At 40.5% G+C, this 20,673-nt stretch overlaps 1 protein-coding gene across 2 annotated transcripts in view; it reads right to left on the bottom strand.

Annotated features, from left to right (window-relative positions):
* Positions 1-20,113, bottom strand: part of ST6GALNAC3 (ST6 N-acetylgalactosaminide alpha-2,6-sialyltransferase 3) — a 351,514-nt gene extending 331,401 nt beyond the window's left edge. The window contains exon 1 of one of the 2 annotated variants that reach the window (XM_029618308.1): positions 19,783-20,113. In XM_029618308.1, coding sequence (XP_029474168.1) covers positions 19,783-19,800 — 18 coding nt within the window. In that variant the 5' untranslated portion in view covers positions 19,801-20,113. The remainder of the gene's footprint in view (positions 1-19,782) is intronic. The other variant, XM_029618307.1, reaches the window with a different exon arrangement.
* Between the last annotated feature and the right edge of the window lie 560 nt (positions 20,114-20,673).

Below are 20,673 nucleotides of genomic sequence, written 5' to 3' on the forward strand. Positions count from 1 at the left end.
CTTGCTTTTTACTACCAGTTAAGAGGCGGGCTGCCGAGTTTTGCAAGAGCTGCAAAAGACAGATTGTTGAAATGGGAAGACCCAACAATAGGGCGTTACAGTAATCAATTTTAGAAAATAAAAGGGCTTGAAGTACAATCCTGAAATCATTTTTATACAGCAAAATGTTTTAACCTTTTTAAAATCTGTAATTTATAAAATCCATCCTTTACAGGTTTGCTTATAAACTTCTTAAAATTGAATTCTGTGTCTAAAATAAACCCCAGATCTTTAACATCAAAAGAAATATTTTGTGTAGGATTCAGTAACTGGTTTTTTCACTCAAGTTAGAAATTACTAAAATTTCTGTTTTAGACTGATTCAGTGATAAAAACATGTAATTCAGCAATTGCTGAATGGATAAAAATATACTTCCCACAGTTTTATGGTAGACTCAAATGAGGTCTCGATTGGTAACATAATTTGTACATCATCTGCAAATACAAAATGTACAAGACCAAGGCCTGAAAGGAACTTACAAAAAGGGGCCAATATAAATATTAAAAAGGGTGGGTGACAATGATGAGCCTTGTGGTACTCCAGAACTAAGAGGAACTATGTCTGATTCTTTACCATCCAACCGAGTAGATATCGGTCTATAGTTGGCTAAAACATTCCTGTCTTAACTGCGGATTTTTTAAGATTGGTTTGACCACTGCGCTTTTTAATTGATCAGGAAAAAGGCCTTCTTCTAATGATGAGTAGATAATTTTATCCAAAGGACCAGCTAAAATATCTGGCACTCTAGTTGTAATGATTTTATGGGAACCGGATCAGATGGATGGGCAGCTGGATTCATCTTTTTTTAGTTGATTAGCCACTTCTAATGATGATACAATGTCAAAATCTGTCCATCCTGCTGACAAGTTAATTGGATGGGAAATCTGCAAGGTGTTTGGGCTAGCTAATCCTTTGATTAAATTTAAAATTTTCTATTGAAATAATTAGCAAACTCGTTGGCTTTATTGTTGGTCTAACCTATGGCCTTAGACGGATTCTGAGTGTTAATAAGTTCGGACAATTAAGAAAAAAGCATCTTTGGATTAAATTGGAACTTATGTATTTTGACGGCATAAAATTCTCATTTGGCTGTAATAAACTTTGTTCTATATTTAGATAAAGTGGCACTATATTGAGTCAATGATGACGAATTGGGATGCTTGCGCCACTGTTGCTCTAAACGACGCACTTCCCTTTTTAGGTTTGTTAGTTCAGGATTGTACCACGGAAATTTATGTTTAGAAAATAAAATGATTTGTTTTTTAAGTGTTGGGCAAATTGTAGCCAGCAATTGTGACATAATATTATTCCAAGAGTGAATGGCCTTTTCAATATTTAAGGTGTCTAGGTTTTTTAGAACATCAGGGAGACTATTAATTAACTCATCTTGGAAACAAGTTTTCTTAAATTCAATTTCTAGACATGGGGGAATGGCCTAGTGGTTAGTGCAATGAGCTATGAACCAGAGAAACCAGGATTCAAACTCCTTATGACCTTGGGCAACTCATTTCAGCTTCCATTGCCTTAAAACAGTGTATAATTTTGTTTTTTATTTCAGATAGAAGCATAGTATAATAAAATTGTAAATTGTACATTACAGCAGGTCTAAAGTTAACCTGATAAGACTTATCCAGCTAATTAGCAACTTATTCAGGGATATTCAACAGCATAGCCATGCAAGTTTCTCCTATCCCTTGGAGACCAATATTCAGTGCTACTTAGCCGGATAAGTACAGTTATCCAACTAAATGGTGGCAGCTGAATATCTGGTGCTGTTCAGCAGCTGCCACTTAGCCAAGTATTTATCCAGTTAAGTAGTTAGACAAATAGGTTGTGGGCAGGATTTGGGCATTCCTGGGAGAAGCTACTTATCCAGCTAGATACACAGTGATATTCAAACGTATTCAATTAAGTTAGCCAGATAAAACTTAGCCGTGCTGCTAAATATCCCTCGTAAGTTATCCGAATAACTCTTATCCAGCTAACTTACTTAACCAGATATTTCTGAATATCTACTCCTCGGTGATAAGAAATGGAATAAGGCTTGAAGGTTAAATTAAGTATAGGACAGAAAGAAGCAAAAAGGAAAATGACAATGCCTGTAATAGCTTATTAGCTGAGGTGGTGGAGGTCCAAAATTGTAATTGAATCTGGACATGCTTGGGTCAGATATGGAAGACAGTGGTAGGAACAGAGTTAAGAGGTTCAGCAAACCTAGTGACAGATCAGGCAGTTAGGTAGCCAGTTGGTACCAGAAGGAAGAGCTCCTCAGAAACCAACCGGGATGGTACAAATAGATTGATGGTGACCAGTAGGGATGTACAGAAGCAAATATTTTAGTTTTGTTTGTTCATTTCATAGGTCACAATTATTGGACTGGTTCATTTCTATTGAAAACAATTTTTTTTAATTCATTCATTTATTTCTCATTAAAATAATGGGGGAAGCAATGCACCTTATTTTGGGCTCACAAATCATGGTTTCCTAATCATTTCTAATGAAACTTGTGGCTAGATATTATCAGAAGTGTGAAGGGCATTCCAACACATCAAGACTATGGCAATGTGGCCCCAAAAATGGCATGAATAGCCTAAGTACCCATAATGGGGAAAACAGTGACAGCAATGGCAGGAGTTCTCCAAGCAGCAGCAAGAGTGGCTAGAACACCCAAAGCTCCAAAAGAGGGGCAAAAAGCATCAACAACCGTGCATGAACCTCCCAAGGCAGCACAAGAGAGGCAAAGTAGCACCAGAAAAAACATTAAGGCAGCAATAGAGGATCAAAACAGAAGCAGGAGTGGCATGAAAACTCCAGAGCACCATGAGATGTGTAAAGCAACATCCCCAGTGGCTCTAAATGAGCGACAAAGGGCACCAACCAAATTGGTACAAAGCTCTAGGGAAGAAGGTAAACAAAATCCTTGGAGGAAGCCTCATGTCATTTCCATATGTAACCGTTAAGGGGAGGCACTGGCTGTTAAAACTTGAAGTTGGTCTGCCGCTTTGCTGCATATAATCTCAGTCCTCTCAGTATCAATTGCTTCTTCCACCTTCTCACTGGAAGCTAAGATGCTACTGACTAAGGTCCCAACTTCTCTTAGCCATTAGCTGTTCGATATCCTGTGATTCAGGGAATCCAGGACACTATTCTTCTGAATCAGTTTTTGCAAAAATACTGCCTCCATTATCTGAGAAGCAGTAATAATTGAGGAGCACAGCCCTGGATTTGGGTGCTGAACATCTGTTACCTCTGTCTTTTGCTGTTATATAATCCATTGAAGGCTAAATCTCAAATGAGACCAATAGTCAGTATGAGCTTCATGGGAAGGGCGTTTGAAGAAAAATCCAAGAGAGCATGAAACCTTTGAAGATAACTGGATAAGATCCACGTAAAGCAACGGATTGCCGGGCAAGACCAAGAGTCGACAAGTACTGTAAGGGAAAAGAATTTGGAAAGAACCTCGAAAACAGCCAGAGCAGAGAAAGAACCAAACTAAGGTTACAAGTATGGCATGGAGCAGCAATAGCTGCTGGTGATTAAACTCATAAATGGTAGGTTCAGAACTCAGCAAGAAGAATAGTAGCAAGGCCCCAAGGTATATATCCAGGGCTAAGGCAGGAAGAAGAATGGTAGGCAGGAAGAAAAATGGCATCTAAAAAAAACCAAGAGGTATCAAAACCCCCAAGGCATAGAATATAAAGAACTCCAAACAGTGCAGAGGCATCAAACCCCACAAAGGTATATACTGTAGAGTGTCACAAACAGGCATGAAAACCCCCAAGGTGTAGAGTATGGGGAATCACAAACAGAACAGAGGCATCAAAACTCACAAAATATATAATGGGGGGAATCACAAACAGCAAAGAATGTGTCAAAACCCTAAGGTGTAGAATATGAGGAACCCCAAACAGCACAGAGGCATCAAAACCCACAAAGCATACAGTGGAGAATCAAACAAAGAGGCATCAAAACCCTGAAGGCATAGAATGTGGGGTATTGCAAAGAGCACAGAGGTATCAAAAACCTCAAAGCAACTGTGAGGTATCAAAGCAGCATGGATGCATCAAAACCCCCAAGGCATTATAACAGGTACAAAAAGAATCAAGTATAGCTGTATGAACAGCCCATGGGTAGTAAATGCACCAAAAGTGCAGCAAAGGTAGCACAGAGAGTAGCATGAATATACCCCAAGGCAGCACAAAGCACCATGAAAGATCCAGGACAGGCAGTAACAATGGCAGATGTAGACAGTAAGTTATAGAGCCAGGAAAGAGATGGGGTGAGAGGAGAAACTTGTATTTTCTTCTTTTATTAATATTATTTCTTTGGGGGATAAAACACCCCAGTACAAACAAAAGAGAAGCAGGATGAGGGAACTAGACTACGATCTTAGAGAGGTACAACAAAACAGTAAGGTGGAGAACCAGACAAGAGATGGGATGGAAGGAGAAATTTGTATTTTTTCTTTTTTTTTACATTTTATTTTTGGGGACAAAACACACCAGTATAACCAATAAAGAAGTAGGGTGGGAGAACTAGGCTGGGATCCAAGTGTCAAACAACATAGAGGAATCAAAGCCCTCAAGGTGAGGCATCATGGTCATGGCAGCAAGATCCCCAAAGTGTAATATCAGGGGCGAAGCAGCTAGGTAGACCCCCAAGATATTTTCAGTCATCATGCCTCTTGCATGGAAATTCCGGGAAATCCAGCAATGTCAGATTGATTTTCAAGTAAATCAACTTTTCCATTAACTCTGGCATCAGCCTTGAATGAGGACTCACTATGTCTCCTGCCATTGAGAAGACACACAATCGCTGGACTTGCTATTTGGTGGGAATGAAAGATAATGCTGAGCTACCTTGGCCACGTCTGGCCAAACTGCAGACTTGTGTGCCCAATATGCCAGTGGATATGTAGCCATGACCCTGATGGGCTCTATCAGATAGCGTTTATTCAGAAATTTCAGCTGGGGTCTCTTTTGCTGGGTTGCAGCAAGGTTCACTTTTGTTAGCTACTTTAGCTATGGCCTGTGTCAGAAGAGATGATTCTGTGTGGGCAATATAGCTGTGGTGTACTTAGGTAGGGAGGAAATGGTAGCTGAATTGGTTCTGCTCATACTCATACTAATCTCTGAGATGGCTACTCTTTCCTGCACTGCATTCCCACTGTGCAATTATTTTAAGCATAACTTGCTTGATAAAATGTCTTTATTTTTAATATATATGATTTCATTTGATAATCTTGGAATTCAGCTTAATCGCAATCACACATCTCAAATGTGCTAAGAACCTCCTTTATGTAATTACACCAGATTCAGCAGGTGTCCAATTACCTTAACAAACAACAACCTAACTACCTTAGTCCACATGGTGATCACTACACGAACTGACTACTGCAAGTCTTTTGTCAAAAGTATTTCTCAGTACAGTCTGGATATTGTTTACAAATACCATCTTGGAAGCCCAGACTAGATGTATTCCCTGCAAGAAGGTAGAAGGAAGGCCAAATGACTGCCAGCATGGTTAAAAGGTGAGGTGAGAGAGGCTATTGTAGCCAAAAGAACATCCTTCAAAATATGGAAGAGAGATCCAAATGAAGAAAACAGGAAATGGCATAAGCATTGGCAAGTTAGATGTAAAGTACTGATGAGGAAGGTAAATTCAGAATTTGAAAAGAAGTTTGCTGTGGAAGCAAAAACTCATCATTTTCAGGTATATTTGAAGCAAAAAGGCTGCGTGGGAATCAGTTGGATCATTAGATGAACAAGGGGTAAAATGGATGTTAAGGGACGAGAAGGCCATAGCAGAGAAACTGAATGAAATCTTGCTTCGGTCTTTACTGAGGAGGATGTAAGGCTGATATCCATGCCAGAAATGATATTTAAAAGTGGTGATTCAGAGGAAATGAAACCAATCTCAGTGAACCTGGAAGATTTATTAGGGCAAATTGACAAACTAAAGCATAGCAAATCACCTGGACTAGCTGGTATACATCCCACAGTGCTGAAAGAACTGAAATATGAAATTGCAGGCTTACTTTGGGTACTCAGTAAACTATCATTAAAATCAGCTACAGTATTTGAAAATTGGAGGATGGCCAATATAACACCAGTTTTTAAAAAGGGTTCCAGGGTGAACCGGTGAGCCTCATATCAGTGCTGAGAAAAATGGCTGAAAGAATTCTAAATGTCAAAATTACTGAAAGTATAGATAGTTAAATAAATTGATTTAGCCAAGGAAAATCTTGCCTCACCAATTTGATTTTTTTTGAAGCATAAATCAACTTGTGGATAAAGGTGAGTCAGTTGATACGGTGTATCTGGAATTTCAGAATACATTTGACAAAATATCTCATGAGAGATTGAGGAAATTAAAAAATCATGTGATAGGAGGCAATGTTCTTTTATGGATTGAGAACTAGTTAAAAGATAGCCTTTGTATTGCTCCATGGTGAGATTGCAACTTGAGTATTTTGTGCAGTTCTCTTTAGCACATCTCAAAACAGACATAGCAAAATTAGGAAAGATACAGTGAAGGCAATTAAATGACAAAGGAGATGGAAAAATTCCCCTATAAGTAAAGGCTAAAGAGGTTAGAGCTCTTCAGTTTAGAAAAGAGATGGCTGACGGGAGATATGATAGATGTATATAAAATAATGAGTGGAATAGTACAGGTAACCACAAATCATTGTTTACTATTTCAAAAAGTACAAGGACTAGGGGCATTCAATGAAGTTTCTAGGTGATACATTTAAAACAAATAAGAGAAAATATTTTTTTACTCAATGCATAATTAAATTCTGGAATTCATTGCCAGAGGATGTGGTAAAAGATGTTAGTGTAGCTGGGTTTTAAAAGGTTTAGACAAGTTCCTGAAAGAAAAATCCATAAACTATTATAAAGGTGGAGTTGCAGAAATCCATTGCTTAACCCTGGGATATGCAGCATGGAATCTATCAACCTTTTGGGACCCTGCCAAAAACATGTGACCTGCATTGGCTACTATTGGAAACAGGATACTGGGCTTGATGGACCTTTGGTTTGACCCAGTATGGAAAATTTTATATTCTTAATCCTCCAACTCCTATAGAATACTGTGGCCAGAATTCTGGTAGGGGTCAATCAACAGACCACATAAGGCTCATCCTACACCAACGTCACTTGCTTCCAGTCATAAACAGGATACAATTCTAAACCCTTTGCTATGCCTTGAAATTTGTGAATATATAGGCCCCTGAGTATCGCTCTCTTCTCTTGCCTTGTAACCACCCCCCTCCAAGAGAACTTCGATCCTCTCAATGGCCCTCTATCTGCCCCCCCCCCCCCCTTCTGCCAAATTGACCAGTACAAGGCATCAGGCATTCAGCTGCTTTGCACCTAAAATCTGTACCAAAATACTGCTCCCCCTTTGCCTTTAACTGTCCTACCTCACTCTCTAGAATAAAGCAAAGGCTTGGCTGTTCAACCAGACCTTCTTCTACTCTGTTTGATAGAGAAGAAGAAGAAAGATCCACTATGCCTGGACATTTGATTCACTGTCTACACTAAACAATAGCTAAAAGTTGTTATAGTACCTGCCAGGTAATTCTAATCTTGATTGCAATCCACCTTAAGGCCATTTTTTGAGAGGAAAAAAGGCAGAATATCAAAGTCAGGAAATAAATTAGTAAAGTGAATCATTGGTGGTAACCTGATTCCCTAGTTTGTTTCTTTTAAATTATGGGCACCTTGAGCAATTGCAGGATTTACAGAATGAAAGAGTACTACATGTCTCTCCAAAGTATATAATTTTGACAACCCACATTTCTCTTTAACAAACTACATTCATAAAATGTAAATAAATCTCACATAAAAAATCCATTTTCACGTGTTAAACTGAGGCCTTAAGTATCTACATACAATCTTATCTTCCACCTACTGAAAATAACCAATACACTATAGTAAGAAGAATACATGTATTATAGTGCTTTCCATTAATTAACTCCACTGCTATTCTATCACTTTGAACAGTACCATGGGACTAGTCACATATACATTCAACACCACGTTGCAGTCTTTTGCAGACACTGAGAGAGACAGGAATGTCCATAAGAGGCTTGTAAGTGTACCACAGCAAATAGACCCTGCTGTTCACAATACTATATAAAGTCCTGCTGTGAACACTCAGAAAAGCTATTACACATGATTGAGATGTCACATGATTTATCTCCCTGTGACTTTCTCCAGACACAATCACGAGGTTCCTTTCGTGTCATTTAACATTTCAAAAAATAAAAGCAATGACTTTAATGTAAAAATGTGTTGACCAGAATAGACACATTAAGAGACAACTTTGTTTTCAACTGTGTCCCCAAGCCATGGGGAAATAAAGTCATTTGTCCAGAGCCATACATACAGCTAGTCGCATGAGTGGAGCATTACTCTCATACCCAAGGTCTTCTCCTGAATCATAATCCAATGTCTAACCAAGGGGGAGGAACATTTTCAAAGCCGTTTATTCCAGGTAAATAATGAGTACCTGGGTAAAATGGCCTGGTTGAAAGCCACCCGCCTCAGAACAGCATGCATGGGCTTAGCAGTGGGGGGAAAGAGAGGCATGCCCGTGATTAGATCTATGGCGGAAAACAGCACCTTTCATTTGGCTCCCACCCTCACCCCAACTCAGTTGTCAGCAAAAACAGTCTGTGGATGCTTTTAGTGCATATGCCCTAAAAGCATATGCTTTGCACTCCCTAATTTTCAGAAACATGCAATCTGTGTAACGAACACATGTTAAAAGTGCCCCCTCATTATGAAGTAGCATGGGTCAAATGCATCAAACTAATTTAAAATAAAGGTCTTGTTGCTTTTATTTTGCTTGTGAAAGTTTATATGCTCATAAAATTCCTCTCTTTCTGAGGGTGAGGACTTTTTGTTGTTTTTTGCTTACTATGTGCTACGTTATATGCATGCTTACAATATAGTAAATAAATCAATTCTCGTTTCACCAGGGAGCACGCCCAAACACAAAGAATCCCCTCTAATGCTAGGCTGACCGCTCTTGTAAAGTGTACTTTGGTGGCATATAAAAGCTGTATGTCTGACTGCACTTATATCCAAGAGGCGACTGAACACAGAAATGAGTTAGTACAACTGCAGATTTAATTATGAGGTGTTTGGGGATACTGCTAGTATTTTTAACCTCTTGGTTAAAGATGGTTTTTCGCTTTAGTAGTAAACTGATTATGACCCTGGAACATTCTGTATTCTTAACTCCTTTTCTGCCATTAAAACGTAGAGGGCCGGATTTTAAAAGCTTTACGCGTGTAGAGTGGCTTACACGTGCCGGACCTATTTTATAAAGGCCCGGCGATGCACGTAAAGCTTCGGGACGCGTCAAAAGTCCCGGGGCTTTACAAAAGGGGTGGGGCGGTCCAGGGGCAGGGCCAGAGACTTCTTGTACAGCGGCCATTTGCCGCTGTGTTGGAGGATCGCGTCCCGGCAGGCTGTTGGCGCAGGCAGGCGCAAAAGGTATAATACAAATTTGGAGAGGGGTTAGAGTAGGGCTGGGGGGGGGGGGGGGGGGGAAGGTTAGTTTAGGGGGAAGGGAAGTTCCCTCACAGGCCGCTCTGATTTTGGCACGGCCTGGGAGGGAACGAGGGAAGCCCGCAGGCGTTGGCGCACACAGAGTGCCCAATTGTGTAACCCCTTGTGCGCACCAACCCCCGATTTTATAACATGCATGCACCTACTTTTATCGTGAAAGTTACGCCTGCTCCAGGCAGGCGTAACTCGTGTGCGCCAATCGGCCATTGCCGCGCGATTTCCGAAGCCTCGGCCATGCCCCCGAAACACCCCCAGGCCAGCACCATGCCCCCCGGAATGCCCCGAATGTCGCACTGCCCCCCCCCCACCCCCTCCTAGCAAAGCCCCGGGACCTACACGCATCCCAGGGCTTGCGCGCGCTGCCGAGCCTATGCAAAATAGGCTCGGTGCGCGCAGGGGGATTTTGAAAGGTACATAAGGTACATGCAGACTTTACCCCAACGCACACAGTTAGAAAATTATCCTCCCTATTTCTATGTCCTTAATGGGTTTGATGTAGTAAATGTTAAAAAATTAAAAAATTTGTAGCCTATGCATTAAGACTTGCACTAACAAATTTTTACTGTATGCACTGCTAAAAATCTAACATGCACACAAAAACACATTTTAGCATTAAAACATGAAAAAAATGGACTTCATAGTGTATGTAATAGCATGCATGATAACCAGAAATGTATATCATCTCTTCTCTCACCACCTGAATGCTAATTAACCTGTGGATGCTGCACAAATAGCAGACTCATGCTAAGCAGGGCAGGCTCAGCCACTTTTCCTCATCATCCTTCCTTTTTATTTATAGATTATATACAGAGAAATCCAGCAAAGGGGACTGACTGTCCATGCTGAGTGGAGGAATGGAAGAGCAACTGGACCCCAGAAGAGAAACCAGAAGGAAAACAGAAGTTGAGAAGAGGGGAATAAAAATGGCATGTGTTGTGATGCGGACGTCTTTTTTGTGTGTGTCAATGGTACAAAATGGCCCATGCTTAATTTCCAGCTAAACCTTACATAATTTCTACCTAAGAAAACAGTAGACTAGTTGTTTCAATAAAGTGTCTATATTGGATTTGTGCTTTTAAGCCTTCACATCTAGTATTATAAAAGGTGAGATCTGCAGTGAATGCATGCCTTTTGCTTCCAGTTTTTGGTCTGCATGCTTACTGTTTTGTTTTTGCTCCCTGGTAAACAAACTAGTGGAAGCCACATTTTTCTAAATGAGGAACTAATAACAAAACTCTACTCCTATGCTTAAGGCCTAGTTTCTTTTTGGAAGTCTCCATTTGAGTCAGTGTCTGAACTGAGGAAATGAGTGGTCTACTGTGCTGGATTTTGCCAGGAATGAATTCTTTTTGATAAGGAGTTATTTGAGCTTTAAAATCTGTTTGGTGCTCTGTATATTCTTACTGTGGAAGCCTATGGATTTTGAACTTGTGGAAGACACCTCATTCTTGTGTTTATTTATACATACATTTTCTATACCGTCGCTTCATGTAAAGATCACAATGGTTTACAAAAGTAACATTCAGAGCTATAAATCAGCAAGTAAAGACAATTTACTGAGGTAGTATTCATAAACAGGAATTACCATCTATCAAATGAAATGTTCCAATACATATTAAACTAATAAGGATCTAATTACTGGAATCAACAATTCACAGTTCGGCCTGAACTCTTTATTTCAAGGTTTTACCAGAACTCACCTCTTGAAACAATAAAAATGTGTTTCTGTCAGTCTTCTGTGTAGGTTTAGGCCGTGAAAGAATGGAGTAAAGGAAGTAGCTGGGGAGAGAATGAAGCATAGAAGGGGTCAATTTGGAGGGCAGATGAAAAGTGAAAGTGGGGTAGGGCTGGAAATGTCAGACAGCAGTGAAGGCTATAGAGGAAGGAGGCCCACAACAGTGAAGAGAGTGGCAGGGAGGGAGGAGGGAATCCTTCCACAGGGACACTGCACTCAAGGCCCCAGGGGTTCAGGAGGGACCACACATAATTCAGGTCAGGTCCATTACATACCAGACAGAGGAACACAGAATAGCACAGCAGTGGGGGTAAGGGATGGCAGAAAATGTAAACCGGAGTGATAGGTAACACTGTTACCTGAACTTCGGTATAGAAAAGTTAATAAATAAATAAATAAATAAATAAATAAATGAAACGAGGAGCTATAAAGGAATCATGTGCACCCTATATTTGTCCAAGAGGAAGAGCAGATTGAAAAAGGAAGATGAGAAGGAGAATGAACAGGTGGCAAAGGAGGTGGTAAAGAGGAGAATGAGAAACAGGGACATGATCATATCAACGGATGTGGCACTTCACTCAGGGGAAAAATGCCTGCAAATGAAACCGGCCCTCGAGCATGCCCTTTGGTATAAACTCCACAAGGAAATCTCCAGCAGCAAAAAGCACATTTGGAAACAGACTGCATCGGAAGCCTTCAGGGCAATAGCACAACCAGGGTGCTAAACAGGGCCTCCTAGAAATGGCAGGTAAGATCCACGCCCATCAACAGGCAACGAGAGTTGGCCATGCCTATCCATTCACTTTACACCTCTGCAGCAAAGCCTCGCTGAGTCCAGACAGCACTGTCTGTTGCCCACAGTCCATGCATTTAGCATCAACAATACTTCAGGGTAAGATGGTGAGTTGCCTGTATTTAAAAAACACAAAGCAAGAGACCTTTAATATTCTTTTTTGTAGGGTGATTCTGGATGCTCCAACCTGTATATGGAGGCTGTAAGAGGTTATAAGTCTAGCAGACGGAGGAGTTTTGGATTGGCTGGGAAGTCTAATAGGTATGAAACCATTGGACCTTTTAAAAAAAGAGGTTGTCTTGATGGGAAATATATATTACAGGGCAGGGGTGTTGCGGGGTAAGATTCTTGTGGTACAGCAACCTTACCTTTCAAATAGCAGCATATGTTCCAACAATACAATGTACTCATCTCTATATCTTTTCCAGGTCCAGTGGCCATAGAAGCCCTGACAGCTGTTCATGCTGAAGTCTACAAATGCCTGCTCTTCTCAATGAACAGATTAACCACAGGAATGACCATTGTATGCCAGTTAATACATTCTAGAGGATCAACTCCAGAACCACATATCCCATCCACCAAAGCAATTCCAACCACCACCCACCTCCCCTGGGTCTGCTCCATCCATGCCACGCAGGAGCAGCCATTCAAAGCATCCTGAAAAAGATAGAAAGGCTGCCAAGAAACATCCAGCTTTTGTGGAAAATGGCTGCCTATGACCATCTCTCCTATTTCTTCTTCAATGGCTTCTGAGAGAGATTTAGCCCTCTCCTGCTGCTGCCTTGTCTGCACTGTGATACTTACCTTGCAGACTGTGGGAACCATCTGAGATTATGCAAGACATACAAAATATACAGTGAAACATTTGTGCACAATCATGGCAAAGGCATAAAAACTTGTCAAATATTCTTTTATTTCCATTCATAATAGTATTGTGATTTACACATTTTGAAGTGCAAGGTTCGAAAAGCATTGCCCTCTGAATCTTTTGCTTGGAAAATCAGGTGTTGTGTAAATAAATACAGAATTATTTTTGAAGTACTCAAATATGTCCTGCGTCTCTTCTTTGTTGCCTCTTCCTCTGTTTTTGTCGATTTCTTCCTCTCCTCAGGCTTCTCCTGCCTTATACGCTACCCTCTGAAACCCCAAAAACAAGTTGTTAGCTGAACTCATTTTATAGTATGTCAGCTAAGAAGTTAACACTTGGTCCAAGGCAAGTATTAAAAATGAGAAGTTGATGAGCATGCACTAAATAGTATATAAAGTAGAGCATAAACATGCTATTTAGCATGCGCCCGCTACAGCCAAACTTGTATATACCTAGGGACTTTTGTTTTTAGTTGAAATGTTATTGTTCCCTGGAATTAATTAATTGTTGATTGTTATAATGGACAAAAATGAGAGAAAAATCAGTGGAAAAAAGTAACATAATTGATAACCACCTCGATAACACTAATTAGTAAAACTTGTAATTTCATCACTATAGGCATGTTAGAAAATCTCCCAACTTACACATGTAAAAGCCAATTTACAAGGGATAAATGTGTGTAAATTATGCAGGCAAAATTTCCACACGTATATTTTTAAAGTTAGACACAAAATTCGCGAGTATAGCAGTTGCACACAATTTGTCAGGATAATTTCTGATTTACCCAGCTAAACTCAATTGTGAGTTATCCGGATAAATAGTGGCAGTTATGAGAGAAAATGTGCATGCACTGCCTCCATAACATGCACATTCTCTCATGCATATTTATTGGGGATATCCTGAAAACCCGACTGGCTGGTGGGGTCCCCAGGATAAGGCTGGGAACCACTGTTTTAATTGGTTCAGATTAGAAATGTAGTAACAGTTCAAATCTGAGAATTTGAAAGTACAATAGAGAGAAATAAAACAATTGCTACTTCACTACAGGACACTTTAATAAATGATAACAATCAGCCTTTGACATTGAGAACCATCATCTACCATGGAGCAATAATTAATCTCTCAGAAAAGTAAACTTTATTCTATTTCACAATGTTCCAGTCAATTACAACTTTATCTGTGACTTACTGCCCACAAGTGAATGACCTAAATTTTTATCTCTCCTGAATCACTCAAAACATTTAAGTTTGTCAACAAAAAAGTCTCATTGGGAAGAATTAAATAACTGCATTACCTTCAAACAGAAATGAATAACTATTTTCTTAATACTTGGGATAATATACATTAGGCTCTCCTTCCAATATATGTTTGATCATTGGTAGTTTCTTTTCTTGTGCAAATATTATACAACAGCTATATTAGACTTCTAGCTATTGCACCTCAAAATTCTGTTTTAATAATCTATCTCTCTCTCTCTATAGATATATATAATACACATGCGCTGTGCTTTAATGGCAGTTGTAACGGGGAACTGGATTCAAACAGCAACCATTGAGGGCCCTGACTTTTACGGTCTGGGAAACTGTTAAGCATGATGCAACAGATACTAACATAAGCGTGCTGGACAGACTGGATGGACTATTTGGTCCTTTTCTGCTGTCATTTCTATGTTTCTATAAGCAACAGCGTGTACTGTACAAAGTTTCAGCGACACCAAGTGATGGAGTCAAGGGGTCCCTCAGGCTGCAAGAGAGGATACTAGCAGACTAGCAAGTACACAGAGGGACAGAGAAGAGTCTGGATGAACCAGGGGGAGTATTGGATTCAATTGTAATTGTTCCCCATTATCAATGAGTGACAGCTAGTTTTCATTATATATTCACTTTGAAATTTCATCAAGTGCAATTGAAGCCCCAAAATATTTAATTTATAGATTTAGAAATTGCTTTTTCATGTTAAAAAACTGTTCAAATCATTGCACAATAAACACTTAGGGGTAGATTTTAAAAGATGCGCCTGCGGTTCCCGGCGCGTGCACATGGACGCGCCAATTTTATACCATGCGCACGTCCCAGTTCCCTCCCAGTCCGCTCCAATTAAGGAGCGGACTGGGAGGGAACTTCCCCAACCTCCTGCCTAACCTTCCTTTCCCTTCCCTTCCCCTCTCCTCCCCACCCCCTAAACCTAACCTACCTTGCCTCAATTTTTTTTATTTTATTACTTACTTCTCCTTGGGAGCAGAAGTAACTTATGCTCGCCGGCCAGCTGCTGGTCGCTGTCCCAGCCAGCCTCTGTCCCGCTCCTCCCGCCCAGAACATACTTCCTGGCCCGCCCTTTTCTCAGGGCCCAGCACTTGTGCGCATAAGTGGCGATTTTTATGCGCATGACCAGTTTAAAATTTGTCTGATAATACATGCAGGTATTATAAGAAATGTTTTCTACGGAATATGGATTTTTTATTTTTAGCACACAGAACTTCAATTCTAAATGGTGGGGTTGATGTTTGCTTGTTAATATGCACCTAGTCTGGGCTAGATAAGTTAGTTATATATATATAGATGTGTTGTGCACGTTGGGCATGGTTTTATATTGCTCGTCACGGTTTCACCTATTATGCAGCTACCCCATGCCACGGTTCCACCTGCTATGCAGCCTCCCTACCAGCAAAGGCCTTCAGCAAGCCCCACTCATAGCTGTCCTCGCCACCTCCTCGTTGATCAGGGACTTAACCCAACCTGTCCAGTCCCTCCTTGCCTCTTCATGGGGTCCCCTTGGCTCCTTGGCCTGGCCAGCCTCATCTTGATACACTTTGCCTTGTGCCCAACCAGGTCTTCTGCCTTGCCTTGTGGCCTATCTTGGCTTCCTGTCTTCTTCTGTGGCCTATTCTGTCCTCCTGTCTTGCTCTGTAGCCTATTCTGTCCTCCTGCCTTGCTCTGTAGCCTACTTTGGCTTCCTGCCTTGCTCTGTAGCCTACTTTGGCTTCCTGCCTTGCTCTGTAGCCTACTTTGGCTTCCTGCCTTGCTCTGTAGCCTACTTTGGCTTCCTGCTTTGCTCTGTAGCCTACTTTGGCTTCCTGCTTTGCTCTGAAGCCTACCTTGGCTGCCTGCCTTGCTCTGAGGCCCTTCTAGGCTCTCCTACACTGCTCAGTGGCCTTCTGGTACTACCTGTCCTGCCTTGTGGCCTTCGAGCCTTCTAGGGTTACCTGCCTTGTCTCATGCCCTGTTGAGCTTTTTGGTTTACTGTTGCATGTCCTAGTCCTGTCCTTGTCTAGTCCAGTTCGTTCCTTTGCTGTTTCCCAGGCCTTGCCCTTGTCCTTGGTTCAAGCCCTGCCTGTCCTCAGTACCAGCCTTACTGTCAGTGCCTGGATCCAGCTCCCAGCCAGTGTCTGAATCTAGCACCAGCCATGATGTTCTCCAGGAGAAAGGTTCTACCAGCCCTCAGAACCCAAGGGTTCAACCTGTGGGGGAGGGGGCTGGTTAGGCAGAAGGAAATCTCCAGTCCTGCCCTGCAGTCCTGTGTCACTTCTGCGGGGGTGCTCCCCGATTCCAGCCTGCCAGACCATGATGGGTCTGATGTACCCTCTTGCTGGGTTGTTCTGGCTATGAGCTTAATGAAATGCACCATTTTATTGTATTGCTCAAGATATGAATAAATGTTAATCGGTTGCTAGCAGAAATCCTGATTCCCAGAATAAATATCAATATCCGTTTATACCAACAGTGCAAAAAGTGTGAAATAGCAATGGACTCTATGCATAATATGGATACATTCTGCCACGAGCTTGGACTACAGACAGCATGCGAGATCCTACTTTCAATCACACATATATATATATATATATATAGGCATGAAAGCATTCATTTCACAGAAAAAAAGGCATACTCGCCACCCAACTATGCATTGCCTGCCATTGCTGGCCCGACTGTGGGGCATCTTCATGCAGCCACCGGAATTCACTGCAATGTGATGGTCACAGGCTCTGTATTCAGCAAGGAGAGTGCCAGAATTACTCTTATGAATCAAATAAATGATCCAGGCCTCTCCAGCATCAGTCTTAAAATCAAAAACAAGTAAAAAAGAAAAAAGTTAGGAAACTCAAAGACTCATCTGTTAAATCAAAACATCTTGTAGCACTTTAAATTGTAATCTTAGACTCTGAATAGATTCATGTACAGATAGAACATATCAGCTATACATGTGCACCTAACACTTAGAATAATCTAAGATATCATATGAAAACAGAACAATACTTACAGAGATAGGCAGGAGAATCATCCAAGCTCCTTTTCCCGGCACCAGTACTGATCCTGGAGGACCAGCTGGAGAATTTGGGGCAGATGTGGCAGTCAGATAATCAGACGTGTATAACTTGTATCTCTCATCTCTGGAATCCATTAGGCATAGGCAATGAGAAATTATGTGACGGGTATAATGGGAAAAAATGCAAAACCATGAAAGAGCTGCACAGGCATTTAAAACAGTCATTTCACAAAGCAAATACCAATAATGAGATAAAGGATTTTGATGAAGACCTGCTACTCTAAGAAGGCCAGTATGCAATATTGTAGTATAGTAGATATTGGCAGACAAGGATCATTTGGCCTCCTTCTCTGCCAGTTGCCCCTATCTACTTTGTGATCAGACTCCTAACTACTAGCAAGTAGATATTTGAAAGATCTCGGCACCTAGATCTTCCTAAATAAAAACATTTTGTCCCCTCCCCCACTGAGCTCCTAAATTTAGTCACATAAAAGAGGGCGGGTCTGGAGTGGGGTCAGGTTGGGAGAAAACAGGTGCTCAGTACTGATTTCCAGCACTAGACACTTAAATGTAGCAAAGGAAAGGCAGGCCTAATTTAAGTTCCTAAATTTGGCACTTTATTTCCAACTCATGTGTGTATGTTATGTGCTGAAAATAGATGCCTAAGAGTCCGATTCCCAAGGTCTTTTCCCTTACAAACAGAATGGGGGGGAAAACCTTAAATGAAGCAGCCCTTAAATCTAGAAGAGCTAATTTTGAATGATTACATGGCTACTGTGGTATTCTAGCCAGATGACTACTTTTTCCTCATCTCCCTTTGGAAAGTGTATGCTACGTTGTGCAGTTTAGAGATGTCCTAGATGGTGTGCCATTGAGAAGATGCTCCAAAAGTTGTAAAAAAAACAAAAAAAAAAACCAGATATGTTGTTTGTAACAGGAATATTCCTCCTTGATGCAATGTTACAGCGATAAGGTACTGATGACAAAAAGTATGCAATAGGGATGAGGCAGTATTTCTTTCTATATTTCTCTAGTACAAATATATCAGTTTTCTGAAAATTCTGTAGTACAGCATCTGTAATTTCATATAAACATAAGTGTTTTTCAGAACAAACTATTATAGACTTACATTTTTCCTTTAATAACTGTCCTTCCCGCTGATTCCTAGAGGTATGCATAAGAGGCTTTTTAAGTCGTTTTAATGAGGCAGTGAATTGGTGAAGCATAGGCAAACTTTTTTTTTCCTATCCTCCTTAGTTCAAGTTGACATCATGCTCATTTTGCTTCTCCTACTAAATTCCAGATGTTCAAGATGTCAGGAGAGCAATTCCACAAATTGGGAAAGGGATAATAAAGATTGTTCATATTTTAACAAAGCTGATAATGTATTATGCAATTGTAAGTCTGGCCAGTCTTAAAATTCATATAGGGGGATATTTGTCTTCTCTGAGACACTCAGGTCTTTATAGGATGTGATTATTTTTACTTGCCATACTCAACCAGTAACTTTTAGCTGTAAATGTTTCTTAGTACAGAATTGGAGTGAAGAGACCTCATTGTTAATATAGATAAATGGATGTGTTTCAATAGTTATGAGGATTACATTGTCAGATTAGTAGGCCAGATCATGAAGGTATTTACATAAGTCATTGTTAAATAGCAGCATATTCTAATCAACTGAAATCATCTAGAAAACTTTATACTATGGCAAATACCATACAAAGTTCATATTATTTAACATTATTCTACCTCAAACTCACCTGCACAGCAGGGCACTTAGGTAACTCTTGTGTCTCAGTTTTAAAAACTTTATGATTGTACCTCTTTGGGCTATAGCTTAACAGGCCTGCACTAGTGTCATGTGAATTACTGCTTAGATTTTTTTTGTATAGGGACAACAAAAGTATGCTATGACTCCTCCCCCCTCCAAGCTCTGGTAGCAATGGCAGGGTTAAATGCAGACAAAGCCTTCTGTTACAGTATCCAATACATAGCAACAGTGAGGAGATAGGAGCTTTTCCTGGAAATTTGAAAGTGCATAACTAAAGAGCAGGGTATTACGGAGCGGCTCTTCAAGGCTTCATGCCTTGCTTGCATATTGTGAATCAGCTTCTTACTAAATATATCCTGGAACAACATGAATTCGTATGCTAAAACTTGCCCATTCCATTACACAGGATAGCAGAACAATAATACGCCACATTGCATCTACTGCCTTAAATCGAGCCCCGACTTCCTCCCTCTCGCCTTCTCCACACTAGCTGGCAGCCTGCAGCTCTGACAGTGCAAGGAACGAAACAGAATAGCAGAAAAAGGAATCGGAGCCCAGCTGCACACGTTTTTACTCTCTCTCTCTCGATAATCCTTTTCCATTGAAAAAGGATACTCATTGAACGCCAGCTTAACATTAAGGTGCAACGAATAACAGCCACCCGCCTGCTTGATAACAGCAAAGAGCTCCTTTTCTGTAACAATGCATTAAAGCAACAGATTGAAGAGTTACCTTGAGAATGCAGGCCATGTTCTTTTTTGCTGTCCCCCTACCATAAAGCAGCAGGATTCTACTTTGTGATTAAGAGTTCCAGTGTCAGAGCAAAAAGCTGATGGAGCTGCAAAACTGCTAGTAAGCCTACATTCCTGTAGATCCGAATAAGAGCACCACAGTTCTTAGACCCGTTAGTCATATTAGTCTTTTTGTGCCTTTTGTTCCACCCATCGGCTTCCACTACTGGCTGCCAGCCAGAGCAGCGCCTCCTCCTTAGTCATGTGATGGCTTGATTCATTGCCTTAGCTGCCTGTAGGTTTTTTGGCTCTTGGTCTCTTGTCAGTGTGAGTTAAGGCAAAGACTGTATCTTGGCGGTTTTGTTTTGTGCATCTGAGGATGCCATCGAGATTACTTTTTTTTTTCTTTTTACTCAGCACCTTACCCTTTACAGAGAGAATATTGCAGTCCCTATTCAATCAAAAAATCTCCCTTCTCTCAAAATAACATTCCCTATGACTAACACTTGCCAAGAATCTTCATGTTTCCTACAAATAAAACAGTGTCTACATACTAATGGTCTGAGCTTACTGCTTCACGCAATAACTTCCTACAACTGGCATTCACAGTCCCTTAAAAAACATGTTCCTCTAATTTTCTACACCACAAATTTCTCCAGAATTTTTAAAGTTATAAACAAATTAATCATGTTTTATAAGAGTTATTTTTAAAAACCTTCTCCACTGATTCTTTATATCGTTTGGATAATTTCATTATTGTAATATTTTAAAATCCCTACAAATTATACTAATCATATGGCAGATTTAAGTCTAGCTGAATTTATATTTATTATTTATGGACTGATTTGTTTTAAATCAAATGCAGCACCTGAACATAAATAAACACTGTTAC

This window comes from Rhinatrema bivittatum, chromosome 10 (genome assembly GCF_901001135.1).
Source record: "Rhinatrema bivittatum chromosome 10, aRhiBiv1.1, whole genome shotgun sequence".
NCBI lineage: Eukaryota > Metazoa > Chordata > Amphibia > Gymnophiona > Rhinatrematidae > Rhinatrema > Rhinatrema bivittatum.